Source organism: Daphnia pulex, chromosome 7 (assembly GCF_021134715.1).
Source record: "Daphnia pulex isolate KAP4 chromosome 7, ASM2113471v1".
In the NCBI taxonomy this organism is placed as follows: Eukaryota; Metazoa; Arthropoda; class Branchiopoda; order Diplostraca; family Daphniidae; genus Daphnia; species Daphnia pulex.
In genome coordinates, this window is record NC_060023.1 from 9,190,926 (window position 1) to 9,213,024 (window position 22,099).

The 22,099-nt window shown below is 40.2% G+C and overlaps 1 protein-coding gene across 1 annotated transcript; it reads right to left on the reverse strand.

The window, feature by feature from the left end:
• Window positions 1–10,049: 10,049 nt before the first annotated feature.
• On the reverse strand, window positions 10,050–20,440 carry LOC124198026 (UDP-glycosyltransferase UGT5-like). Its single transcript, XM_046593653.1, has 8 exons — window positions 20,217–20,440; window positions 19,930–20,041; window positions 19,476–19,691; window positions 14,211–14,437; window positions 13,250–14,122; window positions 11,430–12,303; window positions 10,828–11,279; window positions 10,050–10,750 (listed from the first exon to the last, which is right to left on the reverse strand). Exons 6-8 carry the CDS (start codon window positions 12,267–12,269, stop codon window positions 10,450–10,452), a joined length of 1,593 nt encoding a protein of 530 aa, XP_046449609.1. The 5' UTR covers window positions 12,270–12,303; window positions 13,250–14,122; window positions 14,211–14,437; window positions 19,476–19,691; window positions 19,930–20,041; window positions 20,217–20,440; the 3' UTR covers window positions 10,050–10,449.
• Between the last annotated feature and the right edge of the window lie 1,659 nt (window positions 20,441–22,099).

Here is a 22,099-nt window from a genome sequence, read left to right on the forward strand (position 1 = left end):
GAAGCTCATTTTTATCATAACAACGGTACGTGTGTTAATCTTTCCGAAAGATCTCTTTCTTAACAGCGGACATAATTCAGAGCCTGCCCAGAATTTCCGCCTTGGGATATTTCGAAGTCAACGTTCAGTTAATACCAAAGGTTTGCATAATAAAAGATAAGAATTGCGTCATCAGTGAAAATTATAATTTTAAATACGTTGTTTTCTTGTAGTTGATTGGAACAACTTTAACATACCTGGTGATTCTCTGTCAGTTTCAAAGTTCGGAAAATGGTTAAGACTGAATAATGACAGAAATACCTTGGAGTTCAGCATTTCATAATTTTTTTGTATAGTTTCCCATATTCTTTTCATACTGCATGCTATAGCTACTTAGCGTTGTAGTTTAAGTATAGTTAATTTATCATCTGCCTATCTCCTTTTCTCTGCAACTATTTCTCAAGAATCGTGGGTGTAGATGGCCATCATATTCGGCCTGTCTAGCCTGTACGTCTAAATAATGCACTTACGTCAAAAACCAATTTTTCAAGCGACGCATCCATAAAATAATCAATAAACTCTGAATCAACTGTTATGTATGCCCGTTACAACTTATATTGTCTCTCGAGTAACAGTTGGTATCATGCAAAGTGAAGGTTGTGTTGGTGTTATAGATTGCGACATATCATACCCAGAATGGTCGTTGAAAAAGTCGTTCCAGCCGAACCGCCGTGCAGGCCTTGCTGTAATATTTCTTGGTGTTTTAAACCTCTGTTTATATGGATGCGCATTTTAGGGATAGAACTAAACCCTATTTGTAATCCATTTCGCCAAATTACTTGCTTTTACGGACTTTTAATATTATTCACATGCCAGTGGGCTAGCATCACCTTAACGGCTTATGGCAGTTTCCATAATTTTACCTTGCCCGTAACTAGCCGATCAAAGAATTCAAATATCTCAAAATCCGTTACATTTGGCTGGAATGTCTGGATTGATGTCATCAATCATTTCACTCTCATGGGTGTTGTTTGCCCAGCTTTTTTTTACATCGCCCACAGTCAGCGATGGCTTCATCTTTTGGAAGTCATGAAGAACTTTCATTTGGCTTATTTTCAACGCAATCGTGACAAAATTGGTCGCAGCTTCGCATTCGTCGGATTCGTTCCCATTCTGTCTGTAAGTATATAGCCCTGGTTTATCTTTTATCCAATACATTCAAATCGTTTTACTTCTTTACAGGAAATCGGACTAATGATTTACAACCTCAAAACCAAAATAACAAATTTGCCGCATGCATCCGCCTTCCAAATTTCCGTTTGTTTTTTCTCTTATTTCGCCAAAATAGTGCCAATCAGTGCGTTAGTTTTATTTTGCTCGGTTACTTGGCAAAGTGCCGCCTTTTACGGGGTGATTCAACAGGATGTTGAGAGGAACTTGTCTAATTTGAAGAAGGAAAACATCCGCAAATGGAAGCGCAGTCTGTCGCTAGTCGACGAATTAGTCGATCGAATTAACGAATGTTTTGGACTGATCCTGTTGGTGTCGATCGCCCATTTTTCCGTCGAGTTTATTGCACGTTCGTTTTATTTCGTCAGCAGCATTTTAAGTCACCAATTGGAAGTCGTTTCAATCATATGCATGTCGTCAAGGATTTCTCTTCTCTGGTTCATCGTCTATTGTCCCGCAAAAGTCCATCAAAGCGTAAGTTATTTTTTAAAAAGAAAACTTATATAAATAAACTTTTATGGGTTTATAGGAGGATGCCTGTGGCTATTTATATTTTTCTCTCAGGCTTTTCAGGTGGCAATTTCCCTTCATAAAATCGACCGTGTTGATGCTAATCTGAGAAAACAAGTACGTCATATTCATTTTTATTACACTAGCGCAAACAATTTGTAGAGCGTAACGAAGCGTATTATGTTATCACTTACCGTTAGGTCTCTTTCTTAGCAATGGACATCATTCAGAATTTACCTTGTATTTCCGCCTTGGATTATTTCGATGTCAATGTCCAGTTAATCCCAAAGGTTCGTATCAAATAAAATTAAAACAATATGTGTCGCATCTCATATAGTGAAAAATGTTTTCTTATAGCTGATTGGAACAACTTTAACATACCTGGGAATTCTCTATCAGTTTCAAACTTCGGAAACTAATGATTGAACCTGAACAGAATGTCTTGTACAGTTAGGCATCTAAAAAATTGGTTTTAATTTTCTATAATCTAGAAATAATGGCTTTAGTATAACTTATTAATTGCCTTATAACTTGTCCATACCACACCTTCCTCTATACAAGCCCCCGCAAAGTCCATTCGAGATATCAGAAATCAATAAACGAACACGCTAACATCACAAATGCTTTTACCAAATTGTCATGCAGACCACTTCGGCAACTACTGGATAATACACGTCTATTTTCGTTTCCCCCCGTGCACTCTTGAAGTTTTAAGAAATAAGAATTCTGTATGCTTTCATTGATATCACAGAGTAGCTATCAACTGGTTTGAATGCATTTAGTAGTCCTCTCGCCCTTAAAAAACAATTTTGTTGCCACCGATCCGGTTGCTGGAATTTCCTGGTGTTTCCGACCTCTTTTCATTTGGATGAGAATCCTGGGAATCGATCTGTATCCTACCAGCCGGAAATCAATAAGACGCTATGGCCTTGTCATGCTGTTGCTGGGCACCTGGGCCCATATCGATAACAACTTGGATACGTTTCGAAAATTGTTGGCCAACAAATTGTCCGCGTCCGCCACCTTAGACTGGAATATCGGGATAGACTACGTGAATAATTTTTGTTTCATAGTTTTAGTTTCCCATCAAATCTTTTACGTCGCTAGAAACCAATGGCAGCTTCTGTGGGGTCACATCGTCAAATTCGATTCAGATTATTGCCGATTATTCAATCACAAATTGTTGCGCAAATTATTGCTCATTGGTTTCTTGTCTCCGCTGCTGGTGGGTATATAAATAGTTATAGACGTTTTTAATATTTTCACTTCACTGTTTATTATGCATTTATTTATCTAGGAAATCTGTAACACACTCTTCATTTTTTCGGCGATCCTTCCGGACTTTGCCAAGGATTCCACTTACCGCAAATGCATCACCGTATTAGCGTTCTTCTCTAAGATATTGCCAATCAGCGCGCTAGTTTTGTATTGCTCTGTGGCCTGGCTGAGTTCCTTATTTTACGAGGAAATTCGAAAAGACATCTACTACACGAAGGTAATCAACGAGAAAAATATCCGCAAGTGGAAGTGCAGCCTGGTTCTGGCCGGAGAAGTTGTCGATCGCATCAACGACACTTTCGGGCTGATCCTTTTGATATCCGTCACCCACTTCTTTGTCGATTTGATTTCCCACTTGTTCTACACTTGGAATCATATTTCGAGCTTGACTCGACTAGGGGCAACAATATATTTAGTCAATGTCCTACGAAAATTAGTTTTCTTCTGGTTCATCGTCTGGACTCCGACTGAAATTTATCGCAAAGTATGTTCATTTTCAGGTAGAAATGTCAAATAAGTAGCTATTTTGATTGCAGGCCTTCAAGGTGGTTATTTTATTGCGAAAAATCAACTGTGTCCAATTCCATCTTCAAAAACAAGTTCGTACAATATTTTATTTTGCATGGTAAAGTATTACTATAGATGTGTTTAAGTCTGTTAATGTTATTTAAGGTACATTTTTTAGCGCTGGACACGTTCAAAAATTTGCCACAAATATCTTCACTGGGCTACTTTGACGTCAACTTTCGGCTGCTGCCAAAGGTAAAAGTCGATATCAGATGAGCGATTTTCATTTTAGTGTCTAATTATTTCAGATTGTATTATTACATCGATTTAGTTTATTCGTTTCGCAGTTGATAGGAACGATACTAACGTATCTCGTCATCCTCTACCAGTTTCAGTCGTCAGAGAAAAAGCCCTGATTCAATTCCACATGTTGTGTAGCTTTTATTTTCGCAAGAGTCAACATACTTTTATTTCTGAGTATAAATAATGACTAACGATAATCCGCTTATTCGGTTTACGTCATCCGTCTATGTCAATATTTGTATTATTCGCCTCCTTTGTGGAACTCGACACAAAGTCAATAATGAATGCACATTGAGTTGACGTCATATCTCTGTAAATATTTCTTTTTTTTTTACAAAGCAAACAATTCTTAAAAAAAAAAAAAATTATTTATGGGCTTGGATTTGCCCAGTTAACCGGTGCCGAAAACCAAAAGTGAATTTTTTGCGTTTTGTTCTACGCCACAAAGCGATCGACCGCGCGAGCGATTCAAAAATTGTTTACTTTCTCTCTCTGGCACACACACAGCGGTGGTGGGATCTTGTGTGTCGCTCATTATTTGATTGCTGTAGCCTTTTCGATGAGCGTCCAACCGAACGTGGGAAAAAAAAGAAAGAAAAATAATATAATAAGAAACCGCGACGCACGGGCATTGAATGCATCAAATCGTCCGTCTCGGAATATTTACGATTTCTATAGGCATCATCATCCAGCCCGGTATACCGACGATATCAATTGTGGCCCTGTCAAAATTGATCAATCGCCCATTGTGCGGGACGAAAGTATTTTGGGAAACAATTCAGCAGCAAATATATAACGCGCGCGCTTCAATGACGAAAAGGGAAACCTGCTCCTGCTGGGCCATATCATTTGACTATATAACCATCGAAAGAGGAAGAGTTGGTGCTGGCCTTGCTGGTAGAGAGAACTTGCCCTTGCTGTGATTCCGAAAACCCCCAGAAATCGAAATAAATGTACATAAAAGACCATCAGGAGAAACATAAAAGAGTATTTTGGTTTGTTATAATAACAGTAAAAACCTATTTTGGGAGGGGGATGTTTCAAATCAAACTCGAAACGAAGAGTGAGTATTTTCTCATCTTAATTCACTTCAAATTAGGGCCAGCGCCGGCCATTCCGGGACCGTTAGATTCCCAGGTAAAAAAAAAAAGAAATCCATAGGGACCGGACCATCTTAATATAATGACCTAGGGCACACAGCAGTACGTTGCACCAGGGTTAGCATTGTCCATCGAAGAATTTACCACCCAAAAAAAAGAACTTCCGGGTGTTTTTTCAGCAGTTTGCTGCATTGAAATCAATTTTAAATCAAGAGAAAATAATCAACTGTATTAGGATATTTAACTTTTACCATATCAGCAACACTCGTCAACTTCTGAATTAGAACACCTTTGGTCACGAATTTGTTGATTTATACTTATCGAGCGCATCGGTTTTTGACGAGAAAGAAGAGCAGCAATTATGAATATTCAGAGCTATTCAATCCAGCTTTTATAGTGTCTAATAACAATGTCTTCGAGTCGACATGCAAAAAGATGCAACACTCTGATGCCCATCTGAGAGCTGTTATTTATTACAACGCCATCAGCGACGTATGTAATAAAAATTGGGTTTGACATGAATGATACAGAAGTCGGCAGTTTACACAGCACATAACATTACGTATTGCAAATCTTGACCAAAAAAAAAAATAAAACGATTTTTCCTGTGTCGTAATCGCGGTGTCGAGAGGGTATGTCGAAACGGTAATTTGTCCGCTGCGTCGTAATCGAGAACAAATGGCCGATAGACCGAATGAAACGGGAGTCCTTATAGACGACATTTCGTTGATGGACGCAGACACTTGTAAAACTCGGCCTTTTTTTTCGTGAATTTCTGTTTGATTTCCCGTTAGTATTTAAATTTTTCTCGGAAGACGACGAGACAAGAACCGCGTTGACCGAGACAACCAACCTCGTTTGTTGAGATTGCCTATAACATAAACTAAGTAACGGCCATTGAAAGATTTAAAAAAAACCGTCGGCTGCAACACTGTCGATGGAGAGCCGAGGGCTAAAGATTGATCAGACAGTTGAACACGTTAGCCATTTAGTCGACAAACCGAAACGCACCTATACAGTCATCCTGGCCGTGTCCCAAAAGAAAAAGGAGAAAGTCCCACTAATACAACAGCTGAGAAAGTCAAGAGCTTTCCAATCTTGACTGGGCTGTGAATGGGAAATATATTTCTAAACCCACAGCACGCATCGCAGATGCACGAAAAGGAGTCCCAGCAGCGCGTCCATTCAATGCGCAGCAAAAAGTGACGGGGACAATTGATGAAGGGAACTGATTGCGTAATAGACGTGATTGCTCACAGATGCTACACCCTTGTTTGAAAAGAAGCGGAAATGTATATATGTACAGGCGGAAGTGAACAACTATACACGATGCATTTTCAAGGCCAAGAAATGTGTGTACATGTTCGTCATTATATACCATAACTTTGACATTTGAATATAATACGTAATAGTTCGCAGCCGGTGGATGGATTTGATTTCCGTCGTACGACGACAAAGTCACGAATTGTACACCCTTTGGCTTCTTATTGTCCATGTATACTTTTGTGTCCAAATATATTTCTCCTCAATCTCACGATCATCTTATTATTTCATCATATACATTTAAGTATTTTCCAAAAAAAATTTAATTAAACAAATCAAATGGCAACTATAACTTGTTAAGTTTATGTGGAAACATAAAAATAAAAAACTGGAAATTATAACGCGGGGATTTCCTGGAAATATACAGGGGCAGAGTATATATAGCGGACCCGGTGATCTTATAAGAACAGTTACAAATGATTTATTGCCAAAGTTTTTTTTAATTCAAATTTCCACATGCGGATATAATTGCATCTTTATAAAAAGAAATAATAACACGCGCACTGTACCTATACACCAACGTTGGTGTGTACAAGCTCATTGGTTGCTTTGTTTTGCCCTTGATTCTGGTCTCTAACCGCACTATATATGCAATCAATCAAGTTTAAATGCCAACCAAAAATAACTCACGTGGAGAACACGACAGCCTGCGATTAAAATCGCATCAAGAACCAAATAACCAGAGAAAAAATGAGCGAAAAGGAGACGAGCGCTGAACTCTTGTTGTAAAACCCTGGGCGGGAGCCCTGCGATAACGTTAGTCAATAAGGAGTCATTTATTTACGCGTACCACGAAAAGAGGTAGATTATTATATTATTAGCATTACTACTCACGTTCAAAATGCGAATGATTCTTTCGAAGTTGTTTTGTATTTAGTTTCTTCCCTTTTACGACCATACTTTTCGCTATGAGCGCCTTGGGGGCGAACATCATTTTTTGCGCAATCCTTTTCAACTTCGTGGGTCCGAATTCGCCTACACGAATATTTTAAAAAATAATTCCAAAAATGCCAAATGGGTTTCCTGCTGGTCCTCAGCCAAAATAACTCACATCATCCCACGCCGTTTTGAATGCAATAAGATGCTAAGATAAATTCATTCTTCTGAATTCTCTGCATTGTCGTTAAATCCATAAAGTATAGATTTAACTAGACTTAATCGGATTACACAGCAGCAGCTTTAATATAATTCACCGAATATTAAGGAAGATTTACCACCATTAAAAAGATCATTTCGTCTGTTTGTCAAATCAACAAAAATAAGTTTCTCTTTGAAATTTTTTAATTAACAGTTGCAGAAATAATGACCAGAAAGGATAATTACTGGGTGCTAAGTACCACCGTTGGACAAGTGGGCAATGATATAGGTATAACGTCTGCGGGAAGAATGTAAGAGCCTGTTGCAAATAAGTAACACACTGTAATAGATTGTCGGTTTGAAAACATCATCATGCAGATGTATGTCTGACGCAACTGTAGAGAGAGTCTCTTGTACAGGTAGGATGAGTGAAGGCTATCCAACTCAAGGTGAAACGTAATACTACTACGACTTCCACTCGGTTCGTGCATCCATCGTCGTGACTTGGTTGAGTCCATATGTCTGATGACGTAACAACGCAACAAAGCAATCACGTGTCATTTGTGAGGGCCTCGCGTGTTTTTCCCGTTCACCGTATCTATTACTCTCGACAGATGTTCGCGGAGAGAAACGACTAGATGATGTAGAGCTATACTACCACCGTAGGCTACGTCTACGGTTGTTGTTGTAAAAGTATGTTCACGACCGCTATACAGGCTATAACGATTGCGCAGTAGGGAACTAGCAAACGGGGGAAAAAACAAAAATACAAAAACAAAACAAAACAAGGACTACAAGAAAATATACGACAGACATCCTGTCAGAAAAATTGTCTATACACATTTTATCAACAATCAACAAATACAGATAGTCTAAAAACGAATAGTTATTTAACGATAGGCCCTACTCGTAGAAATATTTGTCTAAAGAAAGAATATGAACGGGATCGACTCAAATTCTTGGTATGCGAGGTGGTGCCGGTGTGGCGGCAGGTCCCTTTGGGTCAAAAAAATTGTCTTGTTGCATTTTGCTTGAAACTTCAAGCTTGAAACTTTAAACAATTGTTTAAAGTTTGAATATTTTCGAATGTGATGGTTTACCCACCGGAAAAGTTTGCGAGGTACGAAAACAAGCCTGATCTGCAGTCGTTCGACAAATGAGATTTTTTTAGTGAACCCTTAAACTGAGAAAAAAACAAAACGGAGAGAGAAAACAGTTGTACAGTCAACCGCCTAGCTCAGGGATAAACATACTCCGTGACTGACTATAGACTACGTAACGATTGATAATCAACGCCACCAAAAATTGTCCAAAAGGAAGAATAAGATCAATTTGGTCCTACCTTTATGCCTGGGAAATACAGCCAGGCATCCACAGTTGCTCCATCCATCCGCTAAAGAGTTAAATGACACCAGCAGACGGGATAGGGTAAAAAGGGTGTCCTCGTGAATACACCCACATTCACATGGGCGTACACGAGTTCATTTAAAGAAAGGGAAAAAAGAGAGCCGTAACTCGATTGACATTGTCGGTAGTTTTCCCAATGCGATGCGATGCTTTTTATCTAAATAAAAATAGGAAATGGGTTACGAAAAAAATTGACAGAAGCAACAAGTCAGGAAAAGTTGAAAATGAGACTCTGGGTAAACCAATTCAACAAAATTATTAATAAATAGGAGGATTCAAGGTTTACATGTAATAAACTGCATTGATGCAGGTATATGCAACATTAAAAAATCTAGTAGGTCACAGGTCAATTGAAGTAGCGAAAATCATTATACCCAAGCGATGATCCTGAGTTTGCTGAACTGACAGGGAAACACCTGCACAAGCCAAACTTGCATATTGTGTGGTTATAATGGCTGGCCTCAAATCTGCAAAAGAGAAAAAGTTTATACAGTACAAACAAACTGCCATGGATCGACAGGGCAATCAAATGGCAAATGCCAGTCTGAAGTCTGAACTAACATTCCCCAAATTTGGAACAGGTTTAACTCTTCTATAGCTCCCACAATAATTATATTCGTATTATTAGTTCTATTTACCCGCTAAACAGCATGGAGTATGACGGTTATCTAAAACAAATAAATCTATAAGAATGTAAATTTGGAACTTTGTCTAGCTGACTTTTTCGAAATTTTCAACTAAACGAAAGCAGACGACACTAGTCTAATTTTCTTCTAAAGTTCTAATCAGCATGCTTACGATAATACGATAATCGATAGAAATTAGTAGGTCTAATATCAGAGCTGGCCTAATGATAAAAAATTCACCTCAAAATCCAAACCGCTCAAAAACGATAAGGGAATAAGTTGGGGAAATAAGTTTTCTGTTTGGTATAAATAATCCCTCGGTAGAAAAATCGAAAAGAGGGAATAAAAACTTTAACTATAATAGTTACGCGATAACCTAAAAAAACGGCAGAGTTCTTCCCATACAAGGCCTTTTGTTTTTTTTGTTGTTTTTAATGATCAAAGCTGTTGACGCACAAACGCGACTCTCCCAGAGACGAATTTACATATAGTGTATGCAAATAATGATAGCTTTCCCTTTTTGTTTTTCTTCTTTTCTCTTTGTGTGTGCAGCGGAGCGGCACACGCACACATACTACACCGTTTCGCTACAAACATCTTCTTCTTTTGGGTTGCATAGAATTAAAATTTCAAAATCGACTTTCTCGTCGACAATTAGCGGGGGCAGCGGAAGCGGAGAAATTGTGCAAGACAGAATTCAAGATTCGTGTATAGGCAAACAAAAAGTTGTACTCGTATATTTTCAATAGAGTATTCACACCAGAATTATACTGGATAAGATAATTATTATAGAAAGTGGAGGAAAAAAAAAGGGCGCGAAGAGAAAATGATTCAAATGTCAAATAATAAAATGGGATTGATGATATACTCGAGCGCACAGACAAATGAACAAAATGGATGAGAGAAAAAAAATTATTAGCATATTTAAAAAAAAAAAGGCCGATACTATATTTGATTAATAATATTGCTTTAACTAAAAAATAGAGATTGGCCAGTGTCAATACAAAAAAAAAATTATTTGCGGTTATTTTTGTAACGGAATAAAATCACCACGAAATTCTTGCGCTTCTCTTTTGATTCCACATCGATCCTCTCCTGCCGGATTGAATTCACTGGGTTTTGATCTTGCCGAGTCGATCGGCTTTGGCCCACCTGAAGAATTTGGAGGTGGTGAGTTTCAGGCAGCAAACGGCCAGGTAGACCAGGGCGGCGACGATGAGGGCCAGGAGTAACGTCACGTCCATCGACTCGCGCTGGAGCATGTTGAGCTTGCACGAAGTCGGGCGCAGGTGTGGGGCTCCGTGGTGGCGGGCGACGTGCTCGATGGCGTGAACGGCCCGCTCCAGCGGACGGTCCATCTCGATTTGCTCCCTCATCAAACTTGACAGTTTCTGCACGTTCTCCTTGTACCTTTAATTAATCAATGAATTAATCAGAGCCACTCATTTGACGGAGTAATGAATTATTTCGTCTCTTGGGTCTCATACTTTGGGTTGTTGATGATTTCCTGGATAGAGTCGAAGAGGATATCCTCCGTCAGGGTCATCCAGTCCAGTTTGAGGGCGTATCCGTCGCGCTGGGCCTTGACGACGTAGTTGGTCTGGTCGCCAAAGACCGGGAATCCGATGAGCGGGACGCCGCTCCACACCGTCTCCTGGTTGCTGTAGAGTCCGCCGTGGGTCATGAGGAGCCGCATCTTGGGGTGGGCCAGCAGGTCGATGAGTGGCGGCAGCCAAGTGTAGAGGCGGACGTTGGGCGGCAGATCGCTCATGCCCGACTCGTCCTCCCACTTCCAGAGAACGCGCTGCGGCAGACGGGAGAAAGCGGCCACGAAAATCTTACGGGTCGCCTCCGGCATGCCCGACCCGTGAACGATCGACCCGAAACTCAAAACGATGAATCCCGCATCTCCCGACCCATTCACAAACGACTCGACGTCCTAGAAAAGACAAAAAAACAAAAACAAAACGGAATTTTTTCGATTAAAGAATAAGGCCTTGGTCAAATCCGCCTGGCGGCTATACGGGCGGAAAGTGGGGTGATGTAACTTTTTCTCCTGTGACGTAACGTCAATTGCATAAATTATTACCTTTGATAGGGGTTTGGGCGGGCGCAAGTGAAGGCCGCCGGCTTCGACGATGGTCGACGACTTGAAGTACTGGTAATTGATGCTGGCCTGGCTGTTGGTGATGAACAAACTCAATTGATTTTCGATTTCCTTGACGGTGGGCAGCGGTTCGGTCGAGTTGATCCAGGCCTGGCGGGCCTCGGCGTCCACCCTGGGCAAGATCAGCCAATTCCTGAAGTAGACCATCATAGTGCTGACGGCGATGTTGATGGTTCGCTGGACCAAGTTCATGTCGCTGGTGAAGTCTGTCACCAGTCCAGGGTACTCCTGGGTCGACATGGGCGTGCAGGTGGATTCCAGGATCCAGGGCAGTGGCGGTAGTCCGCTCATGTAGATGAATGGGGCCCGGAAGTGATGGACCAGCGGGAGCATGCACTCGTTCATGAAGGCCTCGATGACGATGAGATCGAAATGCTCGCGGCTGGTCATCAGCTGGTGGAAGACGGGATCGTTGTAGCAGGTCCGGCATGTGTTGGCCATCCGCTCCGGATGCTTGAGCCAGAGCTTGACAGGATTGTTGGCGTCGAAGCCGATCTCGTGGCGGCTGTTGACCTTCTGCAGGCCGGCAGAGTGGAGGTGGGTGACGTTGCCGATGTCCTCCCTGGGCTTTAGACCGTTCCAGTGCGTAACCGTATGACCGCGCCCAGCCAGCGCCTTGATCGTGTAGAAGAAGAAGTGCGTGTGGCTGTAGGACGTGATGGGCGACAAGAAGAGGATGTTGGCCGACTCGGCCGGCTCCGGCCCATTCCAGCAGCATCCGACCACCAGCAGTAGCAAACTCAGGCGGAAAGTCAAAGTCATTTTTCTTTGACTTTTGATTTGATTGGAATTTGGCCTGTGAAAGAAAAAAGGACATTTTAAAATTATTCAAATTCAAATTTAGCGCTCTTGGTCGTTTCGGTATTTTTCGAGACGCTCGGCGCATCTCTCTTATACGGTGTGCCAGACGAAATTCGAAAGTTGCCTGGGTTTATCTTCCCGTGTGTTCCCGTCTTATTGTGTTGGCCAAGGTTATTTTATATGCCGCCGATAGAGAGAGATGCGCATTGGGCTTCTCTGCAGGCTATATCTAAATGCGGCTACTATACTACGATACGGAATTCTACTATGCGACGTGTGTCTAGAAAACCGTAGATGTTTCTTTGGACACTAGGTCATCAGTCCCGGCTCTTCTTTTTTTCCGAGAGAGAGAAACATACAGACGAACGCCTTGTCGATGGCGGAGAAAAACACATATATAGCTAAGCTATATAATGGTAAGATAGATCTTTTCTCTTTCTGTGTAGATCGGCGGAGCTAGGAAGCCCTTGTCCATATAGAGAGAGAACCCCGCACTCCCTCCTCCTCTTTTACACTCCCCAAAAAATCATTAAATGAGAGAAGAAAGAAAGAAAGAAAAGAAAATACATCTATATGAACAACATATAGAGAGAAAGACATTTGACCTCAATAATCAAACCCCCCAGACAGAAATTCCTATAGTTTTTTGGTTTCTCTTGTTTCTTTGAGAAAAACAAAAACTAAAAAACTATAAGGTGTATAGACAAAATTCCAAATACCGCTTACGGGCATACAGCAGGAGGGTTCTTAATTTTTCCTTTTTTTTTTTTTTTGTCGAAACAAATTACAACGGTAGGAACAACACACACACACATACAGGTAAAAAATAAATAAAAATTTGTTGTTGTAAAGCGCCTCCTCCACAAAAGGGGGGGGGGGGATAGGATAAGCTTTAAGTTTTTTTTTCAAGGTAAAAAAAAAAAGAAACCCCCAGCACTCACCCTCTCAAGTTGTGTGTACAGGTGTTTTTTATTCTTCTTCTTCTCCAAGATAAAAAACCAAAAAACGGCGGCACCGTGAAAAATGTTTCGCCTGGTTGCGTCGAGATAAAACAACCGATAGAAACTGAAGAGACGAACGAACTTTGAAAATGTTGTTCGTCACTTATTTGTCAAAATGTAGTTGGATAATTTTGGGCCGAGAGGACGACGGATGATGGAATTGGCCAACGAATAAACCAGCCAAATAAAAGAAGAGTTGAGGAAGGCACACAACCGACCGGTGTCGAGTCCGAGACGTACTATGAATCTTCTACCTGCTGCTCTGTCCACCATATACCCAAGCACCAGCAGCACCGGCACCGGGTCCGCCGTCGTCTCTCTTCATTCGTTTGATGGCCAAGCGCAACGTATAAGGACCATCAAGCGTATAGAGTGGGAACCCTTCGGAAGGAAGGAGGAGGGCTCTACGTCCTCCTGTGTTGTGTCTACTACCTGCCTCCTATGTAGAGTTGCCCCCATAGAGGATGGAACGATTCCATCAACTCCCACCTGCCTTGGTGGCTTGGTGCTGGGTCTGAATGGACCAGTGGATATTGGCCCAGCGGCGTCCATTTCAATGTTGTTTCCGACGAGCCCCAAACGGTTGTTGTAACCTGCGTCTACAACCACACGTGGGGTGATTTGGGCCGTTTTCCTATCCGGTCAAATGATATTTTAGGTTATTATATTTAATAGTTATTTTTTTTTTCTCCTTGAACTTTTCGCCTAGTGCCAAAATGGTCGCCAAAACACAGCAGTAATCCTCTTCCTTGTTTTGAACAGAACAGAAAAAAAAACTGCGATGCATGGCTGGCTGGTTGCGAAAACCCCCATCTAAAAGAAATAGAAAAAAAAAGTTAACTTGGAAAAAAATTCACGCTCAGTTGAAGCGGCAATAGGACTAAACCCGAGCGCATATCACCGTTATGGAGGAAGAAAAAAGGAAACACCATACGTCTGTGGTTTTCTGTTTCCCCGCGCAGGCAGATGTTGTTTGTGCTGTGCTGCGTGTAACTTTTGTGTTTGGCGCGCGCATCACCTCGGTGAAAGTTTGAATTAGTCGTGACAATGGCGTAGTATAGGCTATCATTCCGTCATCCGTTGAATTCTTCTTGTTTTTCGATTGGTGCGTTCATGAGCATCACTCACCTAAATAGATTCAATTCAATTATAGTATGATCATCTCCAAAACAATTGCGGTTTATAATATATTAAGCATCATGTTACGCAACTGCACAGTTTGTGTCGGGTGAATGTCCTGTCCCCGATCCAGCACTTCTGTCGGATATTGCATAATCTTATTATGATCTATTCATAGTTTTCGTCTTGTAGAATGCGGCTGCAAATTCCATTTTGAAAATGATATGTAGGGTTACCACCGCGACGTATTTAGACACAGACTATACAACCGTGAGAAACAAAAAAACAAAAAAGGAATACACGAAACATTCTCATCGTGTATATAGGGAAAGCCAAAAGCCTATTCGACGTGTTTTTAACATATTCTTTCCCCATACATTTTTTTTCTTACATAACGTCGCCATCTTTTTTTTGTCCATCTTATTCAACAGTTTCAATCGACGAGTATATACATCATTCACCTGTTGATTCTTTTATTTTTTGAGGAAGCCCATCAGCAATCTTTTCGACGTTTGTTACGCCATCTATACTAAAACGACAACTAGACTGAGAGAGTTCATATATACTAATGTGCGGTTGATATTCAATTTAGGGGGGTTTTTTTTCGTAAAGCGAAAATGAAATTGTCCTGCTGTAGAAAGTTTGCTACCTTCGGTCAACACATCACTGGATAGTTATATCGAATCGCTATAGGTATAAGAGAGAAAGAGGAAAAGTTCATTGAATCGTTGATTAGTGACAAAACAGGTTTTGTGATTCTCGTTGGTGTTCTCGCGGGTTAATCACCATGGCGGTGTTGAAGGGAAAAAAAACTAGAATCCTCCTCTTGGATGTACAGTGTATAGTTCAATCCTGTATCAACACTTTCCACAATAAATCATTGTGACTTGCGCTGACTGCGATACCGAGCTGGACTATATCAAGCGTGACCCTCAAGATTTTGTTTTAGATTGGAGTCAAACAGACATCAAAATTCTTTCGTCACATTCAACAAGTCGGACGTGATTCAATTTGATATTTTTCGAACAACGCAAATGGAAACGGATGGCAAACCGGTTGTATATTATATTATGAGGCTATACGCTTTAGAAGGACCACCAAAACGTGTTCACTTGATCAGCAGCTGCTGTGTACAATACGATCAAATGAGATTATCCGGTCGTCATTTCGACTCTCATCTCGACGATAGTTTGTCCAACGTAAATTGCGGTTCGTTGGGGCTTCACACAAGTGTAGAAACGGCATTAAACCGGTATAATTGGATCCCCCCCATGGGGTGGAACTTGGACTTAAAGTTTAGATCGTCGGAGCCGCGAGCGGCCGCTATAATAGTCATCAACCCGCTTTAACAAGCGATCCACGAATCAAGTAGACCAAAATCCCGGAGCGGCTTTCCTGATCTAAATCCGGAAAAGGCATTAAAAATCTAAAAAAAATATAGCCATGTTCGTCTTCGCACGCCGGATTTACCTGCGTTTGCAGAATGACGATTTTCCGCCCCGTTTAGGAGTTATTTAGCTCTAAAGTTTGGTTTTTTTGAATTTTGTCAGAAAGTGGGGGGGCTTTGACATCCATTTTCGAAAAAGTAGGGGAGCTAGGGAAAAAACTAATTTTTTGAAAAGGTTTATTGCAATCTCAACCACCAAAATCCAAAAGGAATTTCCTTTCCGGATTTTATTGGTTGAGATATTACCAATTTAGTGAAAGGATTATTTAGCTAGTTTCCCTCCCTGGCTTGCAGCCATTTTTTCGTACGGTCCGCTGCGCTCCTGGCGGAAGCCAGCAGAAGGTCTTATATATCGGCCTTCACATTAGACCCATTGCATTTATACAGGCCTTCATATATAGTGAACCCAGATTTCTTATTGGCCGATGTATAAGACCTTCTGCTGGCTTCCGCCAGGAGCGCAGCGGACCGTACGAAAAAATGGCTGCAAGCCAGGGAGGGAAACTAGCTAAATAATCCTTTCACTAAATTGGTAATATCTCAACCAATAAAATCCGGAAAGGAAATTCCTTTTGGATTTTGGTGGTTGAGATTGCAATAAACCTTTTCAAAAAATTAGTTTTTTCCCTAGCTCCCCTACTTTTTCGAAAATGGATGTCAAAGCCCCCCCACTTTCTGACAAAATTCAAAAAAACCAAACTTTAGAGCTAAATAACTCCTAAACGGGGCGGAAAATCGTCATTCTGCAAACGCAGGTAAATCCGGCGTGCGAAGACGAACATGGCTATATTTTTTTTAGATTTTTAATACCTTTTCCGGATTTAGATCAGGAAAGCCGCTCCGGGATTTTGGTCTACTTGATTCGTGGATCGCTTGTTAAAAACAACAAAAACAAGTTAACTTTTATACGGAGACAATTTCAGTGTCGGCCATATATAATATAGGTACGCATGATTTTCGTGCACACGTGCGTGAAACGACAACGCTAAGAATCAACTCAATTGGAGCGTTTGAGCTGAGACGAATGAGCTCTGGCTGATTATTTTCGTTTCGTGGAAATCTTGAACCGTTTGGTCTGGATAAGAATCCAAACGGTTATACTTTTTGGCACAGACAATTGCCCTTTGAGGGTCCTTGAGTCCATCTTTTTGGCAACTTTTATTTGATTCCATCATCAACAAGAGATAATTGATAAATCAAAAGAAGAAATGATGCATCAAACATGAGAAAGGATATGAAAAACGTTCTTCCAGATCCTTTTCAAAAAATTCATTTTAAAATTCCCGGTCACGTATACCGAAAAAAAAAAAAAATCAGTACATATGCAAGGGCTGCTGCAGTCTTGCATATTTGTGAAATCAGAAATTTGTTGACATTCCTCTTTCGTATGAGATGTTTTTATTGGCTCGCCATGAGAAAAAAAAAAGAAATGAATGTTTCGGGAAAAATCTTTCCCAACTTTTATATTGGCCATCGTAAAGTTTGAGTGGAGATTTATTTCTGACAGATGTCCAACCGCATTTCGATTAGCCGCTTGACGAATGGCAAATTTAGTCGATATAATGTAAAGTTCTTTTTTTCGTTTTTCATAGACCTTCGAGAATGTACCAATCCCAAGAAAAATGATTAAGCCTTTAGAAAATAGTGGCTTGATTTCATCAATATTTGAATTGCAATTATTTGTGTTCATCACTCTTTATATCAATTTTCTGGCGACTTCAACTGTCAAAATTTTTAAAAGAGAAAATGTTTATCGAAACCATTTCAAAAATGATGGAAATCCCCCGATGAGCATAGAATCCCCGTGAATATATAGCCTGCTATCGATTTCAGAAAATCTTATACCGGAAGAACGAAATTGGCATGTGTAGTTATCTGCTAAAGAAGTTCCCCTTTTGGCCTTTTCCCCGTTTATTACTTTTCAATTGTCATTGCATTTCGAGCCTGTAAAATGATAAAAAAAACTGTTTATGACGACTGTTTCTTATATTAGCTATTTTACACACGTTCGCAAAAAAGCGGGGAAAAACCTTTGTTTCATATAACGGACGAGATCCGCAGCGGAGCACACGAGAGGTTAGTAAACCAGAGCGCTAGAGAACAAGAAGAACTATACGGTGTTAAAAGCGATACGGATAGAAACTGCAAGTAATGTTTGAAATATGGCTGCATGAAAGGATTGATATCCGTGCGGTCGTGTGGTTAACCCATTGCGGAAAATCTCCATAGAACCCAAATAGAATCGAAAATATACAGAGAACTTTCACTTGTTCGGAAAAAAAAAAATCTATTGAATAAATTAAAAAGAAAACGGATTTTCTTTTAAATGATTGTCGATAAAAGGAGTGGCCGTTTTTGGTCAATATCAATATATTGCTGTATCTCTCCAAAATAGAGGCTATAAAAATTGTTATTTCCTTTTATTTTGTGTGGATGCCAATTTTTTTTTTGGCTCCATTTGTTGCGTCGTGTTGTGACGATGTCAGACGGTGTTATCTTATTATATTATACGGTGTATATCGGTGTGGTACTATAGAAAACACTTTTTCGGGAAACGTTTTCCATCACCTTCGGACGGGGCCTTCTATTGTTGTTAATTGCTACACTGCCAATGCAATAACGTCGTCGTTCTTTTGTTATCTGAAAATTTGCCATCCATCAAAATGGTAAGGTCGTGCGTAAGGACAAGGAGGTTACAATTTAAAAATGTGCTGGTTACGTTTAAGTTCGGGGAATCATTAAAGGGTATATAGTGATGGACACATGGGAATATCCAGTAAAAAGTTGATGGATGCTCGTGAAAGTCACGCGAGCCATCTTTCAAACGCCATTTGAAGTTTTCGCGCGCTCTCTCGAAACTAGGAGAAACAATAAGGAAAATAATAATAATAAAAAACAGGTTTGTTGGGGGGGTAAAGCAGAGGTTATGGCAGGAAAGATTTTTATGCGTGTGGAGAAGTAGGTAACATACGACGTGAAAGTGGGATGACTGGAGAGGAATAAGTGTTAAAATTTTTTAACACACGGCACGACTGCAGACAATTTTACGCCTGCATGTCACCAGGCTTGTTGTTGTACTCATTTCGGGAATTTATAGACTGCTCACCACTAGTCACAAAAGCATAAAAAGGACCAATAACGGGTTCCAACACGGCTATTGATTTAATCTTGTGTTTAACCCATTGGATAACACTTAACCGCAACAGGATGGCGTAAACTACACCGCGCATCAGGAACAAACAACATTTCATTTGAGATAGATTTCTTTGTAGTAATGAGAAGGTGCCAGTGTGGCGGCAGGTCACTCTTGATAAAAAAAACGGTCTTGTTGCACTTTGCTTCAAGTGTTTCAAGTTAAAATATTTTAAAATGTGATGATTTACTCAAAAGAAAAAGTTGTAAGGTACAAAACAAAACAAGCCTGATCTGCGCAGTCGTTCGAAAAATGAGATTTTTAATGCTGAGAAAAAACAAATCAGAGAGAGAAAATTGCAGTCAACCGCCTAGCTCACGAATAAACGTAGTCTGTACTAGCGGTCGATATAATCAGCCCCACCAAAAATTGTCAAAAACGAAGAATAGAGATCGATTCGGTCCTACCTTTATGCCTGGGAAATACAGCCAGGCCTCCACAGTTGCTCCATCCATCCGATTAAGAGTTAAATTACACCAGACGGATAGGGGTAAAGGGTGTCCTCGTGATTGCACCCACATTCACATGAGCGTACACGAGGACATTGAAAGAAAGGGGAAAAAGGGAGATCCATAACTCGGCCGACATCAGTAGTTTTTCCAATGAGATGGAATGCTTTTTGTCTACATGAAAAATAGAAAAATAGGTTACGAAAAATATTCACAGAATAACGACTACCACAAGTCCACAAGTCAGGAAAAGTTGAAAATGAGACAAATGACACTAGGTAAACTCTAATTGTTAATAAATGGGTCAATTCAAGGTTTAAACTTTAAATATAATACACTGCATTGATGGTAATGCAACAATAAAATATCTAGCAGCAGGTCATGCAGTAATAATAGTAACCAAAAACATTACCTGGTGATGCTGAGATGGCAGGTGATGACAGGTGAGACAGACAGACTGATGAGTGATGACGGACTCAGCACAAGCAGAACTTGTGTATCATGTTGTTACGATGGCCTCAAATCTGCACAAAAGAAAAAGGTTACATGGTGCAAACAAAATGCCATACATCGACAGGGGGCTTGTATTTGCTAGACAGGAACTAACAGTAACATTTCAGAAATTTAGGACAGGTTTAACTTTACTATTTTTAAAAGCTCCCATAAAATCATTGCATTTTTATTCTTAGTTTCATTTACCCGCCAAAAAGCATCGAGTGGAGAGCATGGAGAGCTACGACACCAGAGACCAAATTAACACATCACACGAGACGATCACGTTTTCGTAATTTGATTTGTTCTTATTTTTTAAATTATTATTTCGTGCAGCCACGCACGTTTTCAAAAGAGTTATGGTACAGTTTTCTTTATATTCTCAAACTTTGTTGGCATCAATTGGCATATGCTTCATGGCCTCACTCTCAAAACTAAACGAAACTCGAATTCTCGAAAGCAGACTGCAGACTGGGAGACTGCAATCTTCTTCTTATTAATCAGCAATGCTTACGATTAATGCGATATCGATAGAAATAAAAAATTATAAAAAAAAATTAAAAAATCAAACTCTTCCCTCAAAATTCAAACTGCTCAAAACGATAACCAGATAAGTTGATGGAATTACCCGAAGGGTTACTGGTCAAAGTTTCGTTTGCAGTATGGTTTACATGGGCACCCTCAGTTCTCGTAACACTACACAGATGGCTTTTTGCAGTTATCGTAACACTACATAGATGGATGCACTAGTTTTTGGCAATTATTGATTGTAATCAACAATTTTATTGCATTTCAATGGCAGTAATCGGTAGCTTACAATTTTTTACATCTATTCTGAAAATTTGGCTGCAATCGATTCAAAGTCAGAATCAGAAACCCTTTCGGTACTTTACTGAGCTTCGTAAAACGGCAACACTGCTTCCCTGCCTAACGGAAATTCGTCTGCTCTCTGCAGTGCAAAACTTTTTAAAAAAGTTGTGGCTGATATGCAAATTTCAAAGTTTCGATAATTGAATTATTTGATTGTTTTGCCAAATGAGTCCTTCCATTTTTTTCTCGATTGCTTAACCAGTTAACCTGTGTCCCGTTACTCCCTGATGTGGTCGAAGCAAAACAGTAAAATCAAGGAATGTTTGGAACAGCCCCATGTGCCCAGATGACATTGTGACAAGTTAGGCATGGATTGTATCACAATCTCCCTTATTAAAACAAAACCAGTGCTACAAGAAGATTCTGTTCTGTGCATTTTGAATTAAATCACCCCACCACTGCGCTTCATTGCAAATTTGCAACAGCAAGTCTAAGCTTTTCATGTACAGTGTGACTTGAGGTTGCCTCTGCTTGTGAAAAATCAAGTGAAAGTAGAACAAAAACTCAAACATTAGTGACAGCAACACCGACCTATGTTAACTGCCAGACACAATGTTTGCCTAAGATAAGAAGAATTCCAATCTCCAAAAGTTGAGATGGATAACTTTTGATTTTTTCCATTCTACATCTTCTACGGCCAATCTCATAAAATGTGAACAACAGGATTATGAATGAAGACTTTAACAACTTGTGACTGTGTTTGAGTCGAGCCCACATCAAATTACCTGTTGCTCCAGCATCACGAGCTATACCATCTAAAGCAGGTGACTCCCATAATACAGTTGACAAGCATCAAACAATCCTATAAGATACTTAAAATTGATCTGCCTTTTTATCATTAGATAACACCAATAATTTTCTTATAGTTAGCCTGCAACTCTAATGCATTTTATTTGTGCTTAGATTAAGGAAAGACGAGGATACCAGCCGCCAATCAAAGTGTCTTTTCTACCGACGACCCCGGCCCGGTGTCCTCTCGATCCTGGTTGTTGCATCCACCCTGTTGCTTTCTCTACTCTTCTACCAAATGCGCAAACTTCGAGGTAATAAGGAAAACAATTTTTAACACCAGCAAACAAAAAGTTCGACGGGTAAAGGTACATGGTTTTTCTGTTTTCCCTGGCGAGAAATCTTTTCAGCGAAGGATAAGAGACTTGGGTGTTACTTTAACGGGCACTGAAGTCGCACTGTCTATGTGAAAAGTTGATAACAAAAAGTAG

Excerpts from the sequence above, each read along its gene's own strand:
- LOC124198026 (XM_046593653.1), bottom strand. The coding sequence starts at position 12,269 with ATGACTTTGACTTTCCGCCTGAGTTTGCTACTGCTGGTGGTCGGATGC. Across the intron at positions 11,280-11,429 it reads CGCCCAAACCCCTATCAAAG|GACGTCGAGTCGTTTGTGAA; the intron begins GTAATAATTTAT and ends TGTCTTTTCTAG. Across the intron at positions 10,751-10,827 it reads GAAATCATCAACAACCCAAA|GTACAAGGAGAACGTGCAGA; the intron begins GTATGAGACCCA and ends GATTAATTAAAG.